This window comes from Gallinula chloropus (assembly GCF_964237585.1).
Source record: "Gallinula chloropus genome assembly, chromosome: 4".
Lineage (NCBI taxonomy): Eukaryota > Metazoa > Chordata > Aves > Gruiformes > Rallidae > Gallinula > Gallinula chloropus.
In genome coordinates this window covers 62,956,728-62,976,901 of record NC_140088.1, presented here as the reverse complement: position 1 = coordinate 62,976,901, position 20,174 = coordinate 62,956,728, and the positions used below count along the sequence as shown (strand labels likewise).

The 20,174-nt window shown below is 37.7% G+C and overlaps 1 protein-coding gene across 3 annotated transcripts; it reads left to right on the top strand.

The window, feature by feature from the left end:
* The first annotated feature begins 4,874 nt into the window (after positions 1-4,874).
* CEP44 (centrosomal protein 44) lies at positions 4,875-17,821 on the top strand. Of its 3 annotated transcripts, XM_084263814.1 has the most exons (11): positions 4,875-5,236; positions 5,604-5,752; positions 6,218-6,365; positions 7,124-7,270; positions 8,161-8,268; positions 9,665-9,811; positions 10,190-10,399; positions 13,391-13,460; positions 16,405-16,532; positions 16,794-16,831; positions 17,625-17,821. In XM_084263814.1, the coding sequence occupies exons 2-11, from the start codon at positions 5,664-5,666 to the stop codon at positions 17,680-17,682; spliced, it is 1,143 nt and encodes a 380-aa protein (XP_084119940.1). In that variant the 5' UTR covers positions 4,875-5,236; positions 5,604-5,663; the 3' UTR covers positions 17,683-17,821. The 3 variants fall into 3 exon arrangements, with proteins under 3 accessions (XP_084119940.1, XP_084119941.1, XP_084119942.1); XM_084263815.1 differs by lacking the exon at positions 4,875-5,236 and having other exon boundaries at positions 5,614-5,752; positions 6,223-6,365; XM_084263816.1 differs by lacking the exons at positions 4,875-5,236; positions 5,604-5,752 and having other exon boundaries at positions 6,349-6,436.
* Positions 17,822-20,174: the final 2,353 nt, after the last annotated feature.

The window sequence follows — 20,174 nt, the reverse complement described above, 5'->3', positions numbered from 1 at the left end:
ATCTGAATGACCGAATAATAATGACCTTTCCATTTAATGATGTAAAGAAATGAGGGTTTTTAAAGAGGTAAATGTATACATACATGCATAGATGTAAATCAAATATGATGTGCACACTGAAATATACATATATATGTGCCTGAAAATACAGCACTGATTCTGAACAAAATGATGAAACAGACAAACAGCAAAATACTAGTTTCAGGGATAAAGAGAACCAGGAGTGAGGGCTTCTAATTCCTCATTATTATTTCAAGTCCTTGACCACTCTAGCAACAGAGATCAGCAAGAAAAAAAAAAAACCCAACCAAACATTGCAATATTAAACCTTACATTTTACAAAAGATGAAATGAGAAAAGCTATTCTACATAAACTGTGTATGTCAAATACAGAGAAAGAAAAGTTCTGTCATACACCCAAATCTGTTTGTTGAAGTAACTTTAAAAGACCAATTAATAATTTATTTTGCTAGTATTTTTGCCATCTTTTCTGACATTATTTTATATAATTGCAACAAAGCCATATTTCTACACACACTGGTTAACTCCTAACTGTTAAAAATCTTCTGAAAATACTAATTATTTGGGCACAGCTAAAATAAAGGCTCTGAAGATCATTAGGCATCGCATTGTGACACGTTTCATATCCATAATACACCAGAAAGATGAGAGAGACCAGCAGCAGCATCACAAACAATTCATAGAAAGGCTGTGCTGTACCCAGTCAACTGTCAAGTAAGCTTTAGGCTAACAGAAAAACATACATTAACTTTAGAGTATCTTTCAAACCTCTTCAAAATCAGATTATCCTTCTGTTCTACATGCATTACTTGTAAAGAATTCAGTAGTGGTCACAGAGGACTGAGTTTTCCTACTTAGCCCTGAATGAAACACCCACATTTTAGTTGTTCCTTTAACATCTTTATTGCAATATTCAGCCAGAAGTTCCTGTTCACAAAATACTTACTGTGCAGGAACACTGAGCTAACGAGTTATCAGCAGTTGTTGTTGGCGCTCACAGGGGTTTTTTTCCCAGAAAAATAAGCTAATCGCTACGCATCAACAACAACATGGTCACAATAAAAGTGGCTCTAAGACAGAAAAAAGCTACTGTCATTTCAAGAATCTAGCCTTCTTATAATGTACACACATAATTACAGAAAATACTACTGTAGAAATAATTTTTAAAGTATTTTTTTAAGAAATTAAAAAAAATCATGTATTTGCTATTTTAAGTACCAACTAAAGACATTTCAGAGACACAACAGTGTGAGACACAATTTAAACCTTTCTAGAAGTAGCTGCTGGAAACCCAGAAGCTTGAATACATGTGTAGCTACTCAGCGGCTTAAATCACATCTTATTTTCCCAATCACGCAATTACTTCCAGCTTTGTAGTAATCCAGGATGAATGCTTTGAGAACTCATTTGTAAAACTAGATGAGTAATCTCGTTACTACAAAGCCCTTTAAATAATGGTGTCCAGGATGATGTTTTAAAGTTATTTTGAACGTGTATTTTCAACCTCTGCATTCAATAAGCCACTTAAATATATGTTCCTGAATGTTCAATTATGTAACTTTATAATTAAAGCCTCCTGATAGCTCAGCTGTAGTATCTATCACAGTAAGCATAACATCAAGTTTGTTTATAAGTTGCTGATCTCCTCTGGCTCGGATACCTATCAGAGCTGGGTTTCATTTTTAATCATAGATAACCACAGAGTCTCCTGAGTTGGAGGGGCCCCATTGAGTCCAACTCCAGGCTCCGCGCAGGCCAGCCGGGTCAGAGCATGTGATGGAGTGCAGCGTCCAGGCGCTCCTGTCTTCGCATTACCTTGCTACTGCACAATAAGCTATTTTGCGGTGTTGATGCTAGGCCACTGAAAGCGACGCACAAACCAGGTTAATGCTGCGCCGGCACTGACTTTATTAAATAAAACACAACACGCAGTCTGGATATAAACCCCCTCCCCATTATGGTAACCGAACCCCACGGCCATTCCAGCAGGAAAACGTTCCTTCCTTCGACGTTATCAAAGCTGAAGCTCCGTTCACCACAGCTCTATTCGTAACCGCGGCCTGCTGCTCGCCTCACCGTGCGAGCCTTTCCGAGCTGGGCGTGGGCCGTTACGCGGGCGGTTCCGACGACCCCGCCAGCCCCTCCCGCCCAGGCGACCGCGGCTCACCGGAGCAACCCAGGGAGACCCCTCCGCCACGGGCCGCGGCTGCCCTCCCACCGCCCCGGGTCCCGAGGAGCTCGACGGCTGCCCAACTCGCCCCGTCTCCCGCACTTCACCAAGAGGCACGACCCCCATCAACGGGTGCCAGGCCCTCAGCCGGGGCGGCCCGGGGCACGGCCGCCCCTCCCCCCCCCGCCCGGCGGACACCAGCGCGCCTGGCCCCGCGGGCGCCGCTCTCACACGCCATTGGGCCGCCCCAACGGCCCCGGTTCTTGATTGGATGCACCGCCTGTCCGTCCGTCCGTCCGCACCCACCCGCCCCGCCGAAGGAACCAGGCAGGGGCTCGTACCTGTGCGAGCTCGGGTCCCAACCGCCGCCGCGACGAGTTTGGCTTGAGTCGGTGCGTGAGCCTCGCCGGGCAGATAGGGGCTGAGCAGCCCCCGGCAGCGGGAAGGAGCGGTGGGGATCGGGAAGGCCCCTCCGGCACGCAGGCGAACTGCTGTCCCCTCTCCTGCCTGGCAGGTTTGACGTTTGCTGTTGTTGCTGGAAGTGACGTCACCGCGGAGGGACGCGAGGGAAGCGGAAGCGGCCGTTGGGCGGTGCAGCGGCGGCAGATTCAGTTTGTGCTTGTCGCCGCTCGGGGCTCTCTGTGGGCCTGCGGAAGCCTGAGGGGGAGGCAGCGAGGCGCCCGCCGTTCTGGGGCGGGCGGCCCAGAAGGGAGCGGGTTCCCGTGTGGCGGCTGGCGCGGGTGAGCGTCGGCGTCTCTCTCGCCAGGGCAGGGGTTTGTCCCAAGGCCCTCCCTCTCGGGGGCGACAAGTGGGGGCGGGTGGAGAGCCGCCCCTGCTCTTGCGAGCTCTCCTCAGCGCGCTGGGGCGGCTCGGGGCCCGTTATTCTGCGATGTTTCGGTAGCTCCCGGGACAATCGGCCTACGACGTGCAGCTCCTAGGGCGGTTCCCTGGCTGGCGAGTATCCTGTGTGCCTGAAGCGTGCCTGCTATGGCTGACACGGCGCGGTAGTGCCGTGCTTGTCCCTGACGTTGTTTGCATCTCTGTGCAGGCCCCGCCCATGTGACCGAAGGCCGCAAATACAGCTTGAAGAAATCGGAAGTCTTTTTTGTTAGTCCCTTAACAGGCAGTGTTTACAGTGTTAAGATGCTCGGTAATTGAATGGAGTTTTGTGTGTGTTGTTTGGGTTCTTTTTTGCATTCATTAGTTCTGCGAATACGTGTTCGGTTTTAAGAGTTGTTCTCTAAGCCATTCACATTTCTACCTCTTAAAACTTTGTTATACCTGATTTTGTTCAGGATAGTTGATGTTCTGTCATGAATTTTTACAGGCCAAAGCTCTGTGCCACTTTGTACAGTGTTCACCTTCCCAAGATGTTATTTTCTACTAACTTAAATATTTTTTTATGATCTGTTGAGCTAATCACTTTGTAGCGATGGTAGTTGCCAGTTTTTACATTCAGGGGTCTGGTATAGAAAGGATTGCTGATACTTTTGTGAAACAGATGTGATTAGGCAAATTCCCATGAGAATGTCTTCTGTGAGTATTTATATTGCAGATTAGAGCTTCAGTTTTATGTCAGAGTCTTTGAGACTTGTCTTGAGATCTGGTAAATTGGCAAAAACACAGGGTGGATCACTCTGCAAGGTAACGCAGGAAGACTGCCTCAGTTCGCAAATACTTGAGGGTAAGCTATGCCTCACCTTTAACAATGAGTATTGCGTACTTATATTTAGCATGACTGATAATGCACAACCTAATGATTAAAGAGGAAGGACCTAGTAATTAAATAGGAAGAAAATACTTTAACAAGGGCAGAACACAGGTGAAGATCTCTTCTTGAAGGTTGCTGATTTAAACACCATTGAGGCACAAGAATGAAAAAAATGAACAAACCCAGCTCACTGTTTAGTAAAATTCTGTATTTTGAGAATATCTAGTCATGTACAGGCTGTCAGGCAAGGACTTTTCACTGCCTGGATTGGTAGACTTCAAAGTGTGTTTGGAAAGAAAAGAAATTCAGTGAAGGCAGTGTCAGGCAGTTATCTCCCGTTTTCTAGCAGAAAATTGAACAGTGAAGTGTCGTTTTAAGGCTATGTTGCTGAAATGGTTGCTTTTACTGTGGTTTGGGGGGGAAGTGCTGTATAGGATTAAGGCACTTACAAGCAGATCTCAAGTTCTGTGAAGAAGCAGAACTCTTTTATAAAAAGAGTCAACTTACTGTACTTTTAACTAACTTTTTCTGCACCTTTAACTAACTTTCTCTATTTTATTTTTTTTGCCTTATTTTTTCTTTAGTCCATTCAAAACCAGCTGAGTTTGGTGGTTTGCTAATAGATTTTTCTCAAGTTCTGTCAGTCTGTCCAGAGTGCCAAGGTATGAACTAGGCTATCATCCTGCCTGTGCTTTTAAAGACTTATGTTGGAGAAGAACCACTATTGGTTGCTTGTAAACAAATGGTTGCAAGATACAGTAAATGTTACTAGTAGGCTATCTCTAAATAAAAATGTATTTGGAAGCAATGGAGTGAGGAACGAGGTTATTTATTATTAATACTGATATTGAAAGGTACTGTTCTACATGTTTCTTTTTGCTATCTGCCACCCAGGAAGTGCTGCTAGTATTAGGTCTGTTATGGTATGTATTTTTTTTTCCCAGTCTCCATTTGAGAATTTACTAACCAGTTCTTATGCTTTAGATAGGTTTGAAACTTACTTAGATGATGATGATTTTGTGGTTTACTGGTTCTCATTTGTTGTCTCTCTTTTTTTTTTTTTCTTTTTTTTTTTTTTTTTCCTTCCCTCACATCTCTCTCTCCTCTCTCCTTTCTTGTAGTCTTCAGTTTCCTCGCAGGATAGTTCTGCAGGTAGAAAGGACTTTTTGGGTTTCATGCGTTTCTTAAATAAATCTCTTTCTTCTGTGAAGCGAAGCAAAATTTTAATGCAATGTCAAAGTTAAACAGAGACCTCTTGGTTATCGTTCCAATAAACTTGCAATAAACTGTCACCGTATTGATAACCGTTCTTTGGAACCGCTGTGATGGCAGAGGTAAGAACAGGAGTCAGCCTGTCAGTACATCAGCATTGCGGCTTCCAGACAGTTTAAAAACAAAAAACAAGCCACAAGACTTTGCTGCCAGCTTGTATGGCTGGTGTTTAATACTGCTACTCCGTCAGGGTTGAGGGACATCTGTTGTGAATGACAACAGTTTGCACTGATTTCTGCAGCTGTGCTGCTACTACTTGATCCCATTTGGAGTGAATGAAGATAATTGGTAGCTCTGTGTTGTGTTGTAACACTTTGGAAACAATAGTGTCTAGAAAAGAGTAGCAAACCCCTTTGAATTTCAGTCATAACTATTGCGGTTTTTAATTTTTGTGTATGTAATCTTATTTTTAATTTCTTTTTTTTTAAGGAGGAAATGTGCTATATTACATTTATTTAATAATCCAAAAGAAGAACAGAATTTGGAATAATGGCGACAGGAGACCTAAAAGGAAGTTTAAGAAAAATAGAACAAGGACTTCGCTTGTTAAATTATCCAAGAGATGTGGATTATACAGTGTAAGCAGCAGTGTAAATAATTTTATGCTAATACATGATTGTATTGAATCTTGAGTACAAGCTGCATAAACAAGATGTGTATAAATGTTAGCCTTGCACCCAGTGATGAGTAGTCAGTCAGAGCATATATCTATGGGAAGTTGGGGTTTGACACATGTGAAGTGGAAGATAAAAGGATGTGGCTTTGCTATTCCGAGCAATCTTTAGAATAACCCCGAAGTGTATTACTTTTTTTTTTTTTTCTTTCTTCTGTTTTTCTCTGATTAATCTTTCACCTTCATAAATTCTTTTACATGCTAGCAAAACATTTTTCTGGAAATGTCATTGTATAAAGATTAAAAAACCCACCAAAACCAACAAAACCAAAGAAAAAAGGTTAAGACCTTTCAGGTTAAATGTTTGAATTCATGTAATGAAAGGTTTTTGTTACCTTCTGCTGTTTAAAATACTTTTGTTTCTCAATAGGTTAGTAAAGGGTGATCCAGCCGCATTTTTACCTATCATCAGCTACGCTTTTACATCTTTTTCAACTCATGTAGCAGAACTTTTGGTGAAGTGTGATGTGGAGCTCACAGCAAAAAGTGACTTGCGTTTTATTGAAGCTATTTATAAGGTATCTGTCTTCATGTTCATCAGAGAAAAGACACAGTATGAGTATGGACTCATACAAATTAAATGTCTAGTGTAAGTTTTACTAGAATGTGGATTTTTTTTTGTGTATGAATGTGAATTGTAATTCTGTTAGATTTTAAGATGAGTAGTAGGCAAGTCTGTATATTTTCATGAAAATAAGGATGGATGTTAGACAAATCTCAATTTTGAGACAGTTGCAGAAACAGTAACATTTATGTTTATTTTTACTGAATGAAAATAATTTTAAACTATCCTTATAGATATGTATAAGCACACTTTTATAAAAGGCAGCATGTATGTTAATGGATACTATAGCATATTCAGACGAGTTTTCCATCTGAGGAAGACAGAGGCTCCTTTACAAAGAGGGTCTGTGGGAGCTTTACTTAGCCCTCTGACTCACTTGCTGAGACGAATACGATTTCTTATTGTGCATTCACTTTGGAAAGTTCTGGCTCAATTTTTTTTAATATTAATGTCTGCAATTATTTATTTCACAAATCTTAAGACTGTGGATTAAACTTTCCAAGAGTGATGTGAATGAAATGGTTCTAGAAGAGGTATATTAAACGTCTAGTTAGAAGAAACAGCTGAGAATATATAAATCAAATAAGAAATGTTTAACTGCTGAAGTGCAGAGTGAAATAGTAGATAGAAAAATAAGAACCTAAGCATGCCATTTCTGCAACAAATTGTGTGGTGATTTTAAAATTGAAGTAATCTCTCTTTTTGTTGCAGCTTCTTCGAGATCGATTTCAATATAAACCAATTCTAACAAAACAGCAGTTCCTTCAGTTTGGCTTTGCAGAAAGAAAAATGCAGATTGTTTGTGACATTATCAATTGTGTTGTGAAAAAACATCATGAGTTAAGCAACTCAAATAAGGTACTGATGAAATAGTAACTTTATTATGAGATCTTTCTTTTGACAAACTTGATACTGCATTTAAAAGCAAGTTTATGTGAAGGTGTAGCATCACTAATTGTCCAAATAGCGGGGAAATTAAGATGAAATTGCATTGTAAGATGTTTGAGTGTTCTCAAGTATACATAAGGCACCAAGCTGCCAATGCTTCATAGTATAAACAAAAAACCCAAAAATATGTTACATTGAAGATGTGGTACTTGGTATCATAGGAAATGTTACCTTTTCTTTTACACTTCTCAATGTAACGAATGTTTGGCTAACTCCGTAGACTTTTCAGGTAGATTTAAAAACAAAGCAAAACAGTCTGATATATTGAAATTCTTGTAACAATTTAAACATGACCACTTATATTTGTGTTTCAGTGGTATACATCTCAAATCTGATTAATTTATTAATAATATTTGGTTTTCATTGTGGCATTATTTTTATCAGTATATGTTGTGTATCAGCATATGTTTTAATAAAAGGAATTTTTAGTCTTCATATTTTACAGGATTTTGTTTCATTTTAACAGTTGTCAGGACTTCTGTATACTTAATTTGTCACCTTTTGGGGCATAACTACATTTTTTTTCTTCATGTTTGTATTTCAACACTGCTGCAAGTTTGTCTTTCCTCTTTATGATCAGCTTTGATGCATAGGCATTAATGAATACAGCATTCACTTCCAGATCTGTTTTCTCTATAAGTTTGGTCATACTTTAAATACATTTGTGTGTGCCATGCCATATTCTTGCCCACTAATGATGGTAGAAAATGGGATGTATCATCCTGTCCCCATCCGTGCCCCCCTGCCCCGCTGATATTCATGTGTTAGAAGCCATATATTTTTTCCTTTTCACTTTGAAGGTTAAATCCCAAACAAGGAAAAAAGTGAGGTCTTTTAAATATGAAATATGGTCAAATTGTGATAATGTCCTTGCTGATGCTAGCGGCAGCGCTCTGAATAACAAACAGGTATGAAAATAGTTTTATGTTGTATGTCTAAAGGTTAATCTAATTTGTAACAATTCAGGGTCTTTCTGAAATATGTGCTTTCATTTGGGTTTTAATGTTTGATCAGACTGGTTTTGTTTTGTTTCGGTTTTGCTTCCTCCCACCCCCAGGCCCCAAAATGCGACTGACTGAAGTAATATCTGAAATTCAGAGGACACTGCTTCTCTTTTATGCTGAGTAATTGATCTCAAAGCCGTGATAGTAATGATCCAGGACTTGTTTGCCATCTGAATTATATCAATTTGAGAAAGAGCCATGACAGTGAAGATGCATTTGGAATAAGAATGTATATCCTGTTTGGAGACTTGAAGTGTGTTTGGTGTAAGGTGGCAGTGTTTTCAATGTAGCTTTCAAAATACTTTTTGCCTGAATCTGTTAAGCAAAGATTTCTTAATGTAACGTTCCTCTTGGCTTCAGCTTTGCAAGAGTAACATTTGATCTCACGCATTATGCCTGTGGAAGACACAGCCTCTGTAATATTATTTTCTGCTAAAAGAGTGCAAAATAGAATTGTACACGTCTCCTAGGACTGTGACTGTCCGTTAAACATTGGTGATTTCAATTTAGAAGGAAAATACTGCTTTTGGAAGGGAGGAAAAATTCAGAAAGAAAATATTAGGAATGGATTGTCTGTTTGCTGAATGGTAGAACTGAATGGGGATAACAATATATTAAGAATTTCCTGGAAGAATTTCAGCTTCGCTAAAATATCTAGGAAACTGTAAATGTTAAATTGCTGCACAAAGCTAGTAATTGTGGATAGCTTTTTTTGCTTTGTAACTGGTAGTTATTATAGAACTTGAGCCACTTGAAGGAAAAGCAAAATTTGTCTCTTGATTCATTTTGAGGCAAGGATTCAAAGGCAATGGAATGTGTAGCTAGTATGGCTATTTTGCTGGCAGTGCTTAAAGGAGAAGAGAGACTTCTAATCTTCTGAGAGAAACCTTTTTTTTTCCTCTGGAAGTTTAAGTGGTGGTTTTGATGTTGGAACTGCCTCTATGTTACTGCATACAGTGAGATTCATACCTCTCAATCCATGCTTAGAAATCTCAGAGCCCTTAGAATGAGAAGACACAAATGCTTTCATTACTGTTTGTGGAAGGGAGCCAAGGTACACACTACAGATCATAAAGTGGGTGCATATTTGTTTTGCAGTTCTTTCATGTCTGTATGATGATTTTTTATTTTTTTTTTAATTAAGCTGCCTGCTCTTTGTTTCTGTGTTTTGCAGGCAGTTGGGAGAAGATTGTCAGATTAAATAAATACTAAAATGATAGATCTTTTCTATCAGTTGATGAATTTAAATGTTCTTGTAATGAATGCACTAGTGAATTTAATTTTTTTTTTTTTTTTTAAGAAGTATACTGAAATGAAGCCTCAAGTAGAACGGCACTCAGGAAATGAAGTTAGTGGTGACTTTCAACCACTGCCTCTTCCTGCACAGGGAGGTAATGCAGAAGAATCGTTCCTAGATCCTGATGTTGTGGAAGTTAAATGTGAACAAGTAAGAACATTTCTTTTAAGATGCTGTCTATGTGTATTCTTAACTTTCCTTACATGGTTTTTCTAAATGGATAAATGTTTTAACAAGATAGCTGGATACTCTTAAACTATAGCTAATAGATATATAATAAATTTATTGGAAAAGCTGAAAGTAAGTTAATTGGTACTGTCTTTTCAAGAGCCAGTTCTGTCAACAAGTTCCTTTTGAAAGCTGAGCTCTGTGAATGGGCATCTTCTGGCAATTCTGAAAGAAAGAAAAATTTCTAATGTAGCAACACGTGGTTACTGAACTTGAGGAAGATTGCACTTAATTTCATTGATCAAATGATGAATTATATCTGTTTTGGAATTAGAAAACATGGGCTCTTTATCTTTTCAGGTTGTAGAAGATAATTCTCAGACTGAGTTCCTAAAGAGTCAGCTTGCTGAGTGCCAGGAAAAGCTTCATAAGCTAGATTGGATGGAAGAGAAACTACACGATTTAGAAGAGAAATTGAAAGGAAAGGTGATCATAGATGAGAAGGATTGGAATAACTTGTTGAGTCGAGTTTTGCTGCTTGAAACAGAAATGTTGTTGCAAACCAAAAAGGTATATTAACTTGTTTTTCTTCTGTAAGAAAAATGGCCCACAAGTGATGTTATTGGTCTGTTTCTGCTCTTCCTGCCTCCTGATGTAGATGATTTTCCATTATTTTTAAAGGCATGATCTGAATGGAAATGCTGTTTATGGAGATGGTGGGTTTTTTTTTTAACTGTTAAGTTCTAATTTTTGTTATGCTCTATGAAACAGATTTTCCCGTTGGAATTTGTTTCCTTATAGGAATAGCAGGTATAGCTAAACCTATATTCAGTGGTAATGACTGCTTGTATTTTTATTTCCTAGCAATATTGTAGAAGGAAGATTTTTCAGATCTCAATTGCGTTGTCTTTTGAAAGGTTGATATTAATGTGTTTGAGTTTCATCATACTAGTGACACCTTTAAAGATTTCCTTATTCTGACTTGCATTATTCTGAGTTTACTGGCCTGCAAATGTTGCTGCTGTTGGTACACTTGAATAATGTTATGGGTTTTTTTTTAAATTTTTAAAAACATTGACAAAAATAGTTGTCATGCTCAATGAAAAATAAAAGGTTAATTCTTCTGTTAATCCTATTCTTAGTTGGTGTCTTTTTTAATTTCTAGCCTAATCAAGGGTATTTCTCCTTTTTGCAGCCCCCCCTTCTCCCTTCCTATTTCTTGTCTGTGATGTTAATTGCATTTTAAATGTATGGAAGTGCTACAGTTTTGGCTACATCTGGCATATCTATCAGAGCAAGTCAAGGATTTTGTAACATTATGACTCTGTGTTGTGTTTTCATGCTGTTGAAAGGTCCTTGTATGCACTGTATGTAATTTCATATATGTACACATGTCAGTATTTTGAGATGTAGTGAACCATAGCATCAATTTTATGATCACATGCTTAATTTCAAAGTGTATTTGCTCATGTGTATCCTTCAGATACTGTAAGATGCTTTCCAGAAGTTGAAAAGAGTTATGGAAAATACTTGATCAGAGTTGCATTTTTCTCTGTAGTTGCAAAAATGTTGGATTCACTTGTAACCAGGAGCTCTGTGGATGTTGCTGGCCCTGCAGATTTGAAAATGTCACTAATACTTGTATACAAGATGCGGTGGGGTGGTGTATGGGTTTTGTTTTGATTTGTTTTTTCTCCTCTGTGCCTTGAAATTTGGCTAGTTGTGCAAAGTCTGGAAATGGAGAAGTGTTCAGACTGGTCACAGAGTTGCTTCTAAAGGCTGTAGCTCCTATGATAAAGATTCACTGTTTTTTAAAACATAGTTTCAGGTCAGTAATTGTTCGAGCGATTTACCATTTGAAATCAATTTCTTATGGATTTTGTAATTTAATTATCAGTGGACATATGTCCAAATTAAACCACCAGTGACAATATTTACTTCTGCTAGCAGTCTCAGGAGATCTTCAGCTGAACAGCCATGACAGTTTTGCTGCTGTATCAAGTGTGTTCATTCAAGAGATAGTTGTTGCATTTGTGAGGGTAGTAGCACAGGAAAGTTTGTGTTCCAGTCTAGGTTTGTTCTTTTATTTTTGCAAACTTGGTTTATTATTTCTTCACTAATGTGGTGACTGCAGATGTTCAAAGGTTTGGGATAGTATTGGGAAGTGATTTGGAAAAAACATTAATAACACTCAAAAAAGTCCTTTAAGATAATTGAATTTCTATACTGTATGTCACTGAAAGGAGTCATCTGCAGAAACAAGTTTGAATGCAGCTTGCATGTGGCATTGTTGCTTGTCTTTTTTCAAAGCAAGATAAGCTGGTTTTATGTAAGTGTGTATGTATGTTTATAAAAAGTCTTCAAAATCCTATTTTTTTTGCACTAGCCATTTGAAAACTACCAAGAAATAATCCTTTGGGGTCAGAGAATTGCTGCTGCTTTGTTTCATGAAATTCCATCCAAGCTGAGCTTCACAGATACAGAAGCAATTCAGAATTGCTCCTTTCTTTTTAATTTTTCAGGGAACTGTTGGCGTCTAGCCAAAATAGCAGGAACACTCTAAGATCTGTTTTCCACTGCTGCCAAAGTAGCAGCAGCTGCACATTTAGCTTTGGGAAAGTCTGAAAGCTACCAAATCCATTTCAATGAAGGAATTGAAGAGAAGTAGTAAGGCCAAATGCCCTCTTTCTTTTTTTTTTTTTTTTTCTTTTTTTTGTAAGAGGTATCCATTATTACAGTGTTTTCCAGCCGATTCTCACACAAAACTTATTTCTTCCCTCACTCACATAATTTGCTATAATATTCCCTTGTTAATTGATAATAGTTACTCCAGTGTATAAAGTGCTATGCTTCACCAAAGGTTGAGATTTCAATTCATAATGATAACTCATTGGTGAAAGAAGTCTAGATGTTTGAGTGTTGGATTTTTATTTTGAAATTGCACTCAAAGCCACCTGTTGTTAGTATTAACATTTTTCCTTATTTGCAAGCAATCTTTTCTAAGCTAGATTGAGTAAAACCAAGAACTGTTCTTAAAAGAGCCCTTTTTGATTTAGTAGCCCAGTAGTAGCATTTCTGAGCTTGAGTTTTAAACATTTAAATGGAATGAATCTCAGTTGATCTGTAGGCTAATTTTTTAGGACCAAGGAGCTGCATTTCTGAATATAAACTTGCAAACACAATTATTTTACTAGGGTAACAGCAGTCAATGTCAAGATGTAATTGTTAGCACAGGCCAAGAACAGTCTGATTGTTCATTCTACTTAGACCTTATATGCACTATATTTAGACCTTATGTTGACCTGTTTACCAGCAGCAATATTGATATTAAAAAAGCCCCCATGAACTTGACTTGCTGGTTTTTTTTTTTAATGTGTTGTATGTATGGAAATTATGGATTTTTTTTTTTTTTTTAGTCCTGTAAAGACATTTGTGAAGTGCAAATGTATCTGGATGGTGTAGCAAATGCATACATAACTAGTACTTAAATACGATTTTGTTCAGTAAAACAATGATTTAAACAGAATGTATGGCTAAAAAAGCAATACACTTGTATTTCAGAGAGACTTACCTATGGAGTTCAGCAATATACATCAAGAATATACTTCTAATAGGATTGCAGTTTCTACTGGTGAGTATTACTGTTTTTAATTAACATCGTATGCCAAACACTTCTTGCTGCTCTTGCTTGAAGTGATTGTTTTTTTAGTACACAATTGCAGTTTAGTGACCTCTGAATTTAAATGCATGCTGCAAACTAGAAATTAACCTGCTAGTCATTTCATGTTTGTAATTTTTCTTCTTTAGAAGCTTTATTTACTGAAATGGATTTTAAAGCATTATTGAAAATGTATAGTGTAGTAATTGATAGTAACAACTCTACTAATGATCTCAAAGACGTAAATGTATTTAAGCTTCTGTAGCTAAAGCTGTGGAAAAGTTATCTTACCTGCACTTTTGAAAGCAGCTTCTGTAATGTTTTAAAAATAAGCTATTCACAAGCACAAAAGGGATTTTATTTGCTGCTGTGAGTTTGTATAATCAAAATAGTGCCACATTTATGATGTTGGTTTTTACTGTTACAACAGGGCTTAAAACAAATTGGGTTTTTTCATTCATAATCTGTGGTGTTATTAAATCACTGCTGAACATTCTCAACAGCTTCATCCCTTTTGAAGCTGTTAGCAGCTGTCTAATGAGCATTTTTGCTAAACTTTTTATGTTAAAGAGTAAGACAAAACCTTTTTCTTCCATTTTCAACTTAATTTTGATAACGTGAAAGAAGCACCTGAAACTGTCTTAAGTGGGAAAGAAATTAAAAGCATTCCATAGACCATAAGTAAGTCTTCTCCCTCAGTGATAGTTCTTTAGCCCTTACCTTGCATCATTCTCTTTGTTAATTTCGTCTGTGTCCTATATGGCAGCTGTTACTCCTACCACTAGTACTAAGGAGCATGTTCCAGTTCCTATTCTCACTTACCAGGTGCTTTTGTCCAGTGTTGGACTATTGTGTTGAGATTAAACCAGAATTGCAGTAATCCAGTTTCCATGGAAATTAGGAAGGTAGTTTCTTGGTTATTTCAAAGTTTTGTATTTTTATGGGTGTTGGGATTGTTTTGTTTCTGTGGTTGTTAGTTTTGTTTGTTTGTTGCTTTGGAGGTATTTTAAGTACTGAAGTCTCAAAAATGGGCCTTCTTTTAACAGACATTAGAAAGCTTGCAACAAGTTTATATCCGTTCCTAAGTTTAGTGGTATGTTTCTAACCCTTGAGAACTTCGAATAACACACTGGTTTGAGCTGGAAGTGACCTCAAAGACCATCTAGGGCACCCTCCACTGGACCAGGCTGCCCAAAGCCCCATCTGACCTGGCCTTGAACACTACCAGGGAGGGGGCAGCCACAGGTGCTCTGGGCAGGGCCTCACCACCTTCAATGTTAAAAAAAAAAATACAAAATAATAATAAAGTCTTCCTTATATCTAATATAAACCTACCCTCTTTCAGTTTAAAGCTGTTACCCTTTGTTCTATTGCTACATGTAAAGAGCCCCTCCCCAGCTTTCCTGTAGGCCCACTTCAGGTATTGGAAGGCTGCTATAAGGTCACCTTGGAGCCTGCTCTTCTCCAAGCAGAACAAGCCCAACTCTCTCAGCCTGTCTTCATAGCAAAGGTGCTCCAGCTCTCTTATCACCATTGTGGCCCTACTCTGGGCTTGCTCCGACAGCTCCGTGTCCTTTGTATGCTGGAGCCCTGGGAGCTGGATGCAGTACTCCAGGTAGGGTCTCATGAGAGCAGAGTAGAGGGGGAGAATCATCTCCTTCAACCTGCTAGTCATGCTGCTTTTGACACAGCTCAGGATGTGGATGGCTTTTTGGGCTGCAAGCACACATTGCTGGGTTACGTTCATCTTTTCAGCCACCAACACCCCCAAGTTCCCTCTCCTCAGGGCAGCTGTCAGCCCATTCTCTGCCCAGCTGTGCTTGGGATTGCTCCGACCCATGTGCAGGACCTCGCACTTGGCCATGTTGAACTTCATGCAGTTTGCACGGGCTCACTTTACACTGACCCCTGATGAATACCACTTCCACTGGTCTCCACTTGGACATTGAGCTGTTGATGGCAACTCTTTGAGTGGGACTGTCCAGACAATTTCTTATCCAAGTCTGAAGATATAAAAATTCTCTTTTAAAGACTTCTAGAATGCTTCTTAATTTGTTAATCCTGTTTTTTTTTTTTTTTCCCTAGAATGTGATTCTGGAAATTTTTGGCATAAAAGTTACATGACCACTCTATATCTGAGATGTATGATACTCAGAATGCTTTTCAGGAATTATAGCTGTACAGAATAAGCAATTTTTAATTTATTAAAAGCAATTTAATATGATTTTGAAATACAGAATAATGTAGCTAAACAAATTCCTAAGGTATGATGTGTAAATGGTGGCTTTAATGAAAGTAAGGGTATGGGAACACTTTTTTCTCAACACTGAACCCTTGTCCCTGACAATAGTATTCTAAAATTGCAAAGAATATCGAAGCCTCTGCAGTGTAAAAGAAAATTCTGTTTCTGCTGGATGGATGCTGAACCTGCCCCAATAGGAGAAGAGCTAGGAAAACAGCAAGAGCTTGATATTAAGTTAAGGCAGAAGCTGATGATTTTGTTCGTTTCTGCTGCTTATTAGAAAAATTACTTGGCATAAATTAAAGGGCAAGTTTCAACAGGCACTTTACAATTAAGATAACATAAGCTATTTGAAATTAGTATTAGATGTTTGACCCAATAATTAGACTTTCTTTAATGATGATTTTTCTGTAATCAGGGTAAAGGTAGCATTCCTAGTAATCCTTCTGGATTTTTCTCTTGTTTGTGTTATACACAGATTGTTCTGCACTTAGCTTTCTCATTTTCTTAAAACAAGGTATTTTGGACCCTCACCAGTAGCTTTTCTTTTTCCACTCTCTAAACAACTCATTCCCTTCTGTTATTACATACTGTAAATCAAGCTGTTTGATAGCTGACCTTGCAATAGGAGAGCAAAAAGGCAAAGGTGACGCAAACCCAAATATTTCTCCATAGATGCGGCGAGGAAAGAGGAGATGCCAGAGAGTCTTCATCAACTGTCTGGATCCAGTTCACTATTATCCACTGACCCATCTCCCAAAGCCGTGACCATTAATTCTCATGATCTGACAGACATTTCAAAGGTAAGTAAAACTGGCAAATGCTTAGTTGATTTCCTTTCTGAGGTCAAGAGAACAAGTAAGCATTAGTTTTAGTTGTATATACTAGTAGTGAAAAACAAGGGAACTATGCAAAACTACATCCAGGTCTGTCTCATAAAAATCCTTTTGATATGTAAACAGTGCTTAAAGTCACATTTTCTCTATGAATTTTTCAGGTTGAAAGTCCATCTGAAGAATGTTAGCTTTGAAGAGTTCACTAACTTTGTTGCTTTTAAATTGCAGGAGACAACAAGACAAAGAATGGAAAGGATAAGTAAAATGTAAGTAATAGGAAAGGGCAGCAGGAATTCATTTCCCAGAAGGGAATTGTACTGGACTAAGGCATATAGAGAATGTGCATATGTGTTCCAAACCTCAAAGGTCTCTACATCAGGTGTGGCATTTCCTTATGACTCCACTGGATAATAAATCCACTTACAGGTCTGTATTTGTGGGATGAGTCACTGTTTCGGTTTCTAAAAAACAATAGAAAACATTCTTAATAGTATTAACGAGAGATTAAAGTGTGTTTAGAATCTGGTTGACAAGGAATAGGAATATTATTTATCTTCTGATGGGAATTCCCTGGGACTTGGAACTTCTGTTCCTGAAAGATAACTACAATATTTTTGTCTGGTTTTTATTATTTAAGGAAAAGTAAAACCAGTTGCAGCCTAAGCATTGTGATAACTGTTAAGGTGTATTTGATACTAGTCCTAAGATCTGTAATGAAACTTTTTTTAAAAAAAAAAAAAATTACACTTGGAGAGATGCATTGCTGTACAATGTTTCTTTAGTAAGCAGTTTCTATTCTGCCAGTACCTTGCCTGAAAAAGCTGTAGCCTTTTTTGTGATTTAATTTTACTGTGTGGATTACTGCTTTCTTTATGTATACTTAAGGTTTATTGCAGAAGAGGGCATGAGGAGGAAACTTAAAGTTTCAAGCTTCTTAATATTTTGAATTAATTAGAAAGATAAAGGCAAGTCAGTTATTTCTGCTGACTGATACATTTTAATGTTTCTGATCTGATATATTTTAATAAATGTGCATGCATAATCAAAATTTATTTTCAGAATTGAAGAGACCTCAGAATTGTTGAAAACATCAAGCAGCACCTCTGAGAAGACCTGAAAGCACAGATCTTCAGACCTGGTCTCTGTAGGTTTATGGATATTAGAACTAATATGTATGTTTGTACAGTGTTACATTCTTAATATATCAATTTTGTAGTGATTGACAATGCTTTTTTTCCTTTGAATAAATATTTTTTAATGCATCTGTGTGTTGATTTCCTTCCCCTGGCCCCAATTTTTGGTTTTAAAAATTGTTCAAATAGCTTCCACCTTCCTATCCTACTTTTGTAAAGTGAAGTCATTACAGGAGTGTATTTTTGTGTTGACATTTGTTAGCAGTGTGCTAAGTAATATGTTTTTTAAAGTGCAGGCTTGAGGACTGTGGTTTACATCCTGTTGGAAACATTCCATCTGGGACCTGCATATTACACCCAAGAGGCTTTCTTACATACCATCTTACCATCTGTACTGTTGAGTAAGTCTTAGTGAAAACTTAAACACACAATTTCAAATATGTAGGTTTTTTTGCTGGGTTTTATTTTAAATATAAATTTTCACACTGAGCTGGAGAGTACCAACACATTATGTCTTCCATTAACACTGACAAAGTGAGGGTCAGTTTGATCCTAAACAATAAAATGTGCAAGTAAGTCCACAGACTTTGACTGCAAGAGATGTGTTGAGTGTTTTAGTGCTCTTACCCAACACGTTTTAAAACCAGCAGCACAGATGGAGACCATCCAGTGTACAAAAATACACAACATTTTTATGATTTGAAGCTGTATTAAAATTTGTCTTTAGAGATGTAAGTAGATGTTGGACTTCCATAAACATTATATAATCAAACCAGAGATGTGCGAGTTTTGATAGAAGTTATTTATTACTCTTTGTAAATTTGTAGCCTGTCATACCAAGGGGTCTTTTTGCTGTAACACGTGCTTCACTTAACAAGAGTTTTAGAGTTTGGTATCACAAATCAGTGGATTTTTTCTTTTTTGGCAGAGTTTGCAAATGGAGGGGAAAGCAGCTGTTTGACATTGCGCTGTGAAAAGTGATTTATGTATGTTAACAATAATTATGACTTTTTTCTATAACCATGTGGAATATAAATTGACTTTATTTTACATAAAAGCAGAAGAACATTATGTTCTTGAAACTTAGTTGAGGGTTTGGGGACTTTTGTAATAGAACTGCTTTACCAGTTGCTAAGAAATTTATTTTTTTAAAAAATATTGGAAGGTTAGGTAATGTTAGCATGTTTTGCTCCTTGATCGAAAATAGATCTTGCAAAATACTGTTCGTAATCTTAACAATCACATGAAATGAGTTTTCATCTAAATGCTAGCCCAATTAACAGAAAAATAGGTGGTATTTTCTAAAATAGGACGACAGCACCATCTTGTGGAAGTCTCGTAATGGTGCGTGTGACAGCAAAGCTTCACCGAAGTAGTGCGACGCTGGGAAATACGTCATGAATGAAACTAGCAGCAGTTGTTGAATAATTTCTGGTGCAGTGCTACTTAAACCGTTGTCACAACAGTTACAGTGTTGACATGCTACATCGCATGGATGGATCTCGCTGATTGACAGGAAATGTTAGATTTCTGAGACACAAATCCAGAGAATATTCCTCATGTCTGGTTCATCACAGTGACTTGGAGAAAATTCCTGTTGCTCAAGATACATATTCTGTGATTAAATGTTAATTAAAACTATATGTTCTGTTTCTCAAAGTTAATTATTAGTTTAAAAAAGGATCTATTAATTTTATTGTCCAGAATTGTTTTGACAACTATTTCCTTAGAGGTCAGTAGAATCCCACCCTATATAATTGAAAGTATTTATGAATTATGTGGGATAATGAACACTAATTGCACTACAGTAAAGTGCTAAAACTGAAGCTTCTACTTGAGTTTTTCTTAGCAAGATTTTAAATCTATTAAAACATGGGATTCCCAATAAGTTGGGTTTTTTTTTACTTTGCCTTAGCATACTTAAGATCAGTATGCTCTTTAATTCATTTAGTGAAACAAAAGCTTGCTATAGAAAACATAATAAGAATCCTCTCACCCCAAATCTGTACTATTGAAAAGGAATCTCATAACTTCTAGTCATACTGTCAGTTTGTGTACATACTGCTGCATGCTGTGGGATTTTAGTGCTCTGACTCATAAATACAAATAAAATTGTTGCAGTTAAGACATTATTATATATATTTATGATGTTACTTATAATGTTTAAATACAGACACTTGTATTGCAGATCACTCAAGTTTGGTTGTACCTCTGGATGAAACAAGCGCAGTTCAGTTACTTCCCAGTGTTTATGTCAAGCTTGGAATTGTTCTGCATCATCAGGAGTGTGTTCAAAGCTCAAAATCTGAATTACTTAGTGTGTCCTGTTTCCTTATAAGTGTGCTGAATGTTTTTATCCTTATTTTTGGAGTTCTTTTCTGTGTTTCTGTCCTGGTTTAGTCTCATACCCTGTGTCAGGCTCAATTCAGTTTCTAGTTCAGCAAACGTGCTGCAGGTGAAACCTGGTCTGAAAATG

Coding starts and splice junctions, on each gene's coding strand:
- CEP44 (XM_084263814.1), top strand. CDS start 5,664: ATGGCGACAGGAGACCTAAAAGGAAGTTTAAGAAAAATAGAACAAGGA. Junction 9,812..10,189: donor TGGAAGTTAAATGTGAACAA/GTAAGAACATTT, acceptor TTATCTTTTCAG/GTTGTAGAAGATAATTCTCA. Junction 10,400..13,390: donor TGTTGTTGCAAACCAAAAAG/GTATATTAACTT, acceptor CTTGTATTTCAG/AGAGACTTACCTATGGAGTT.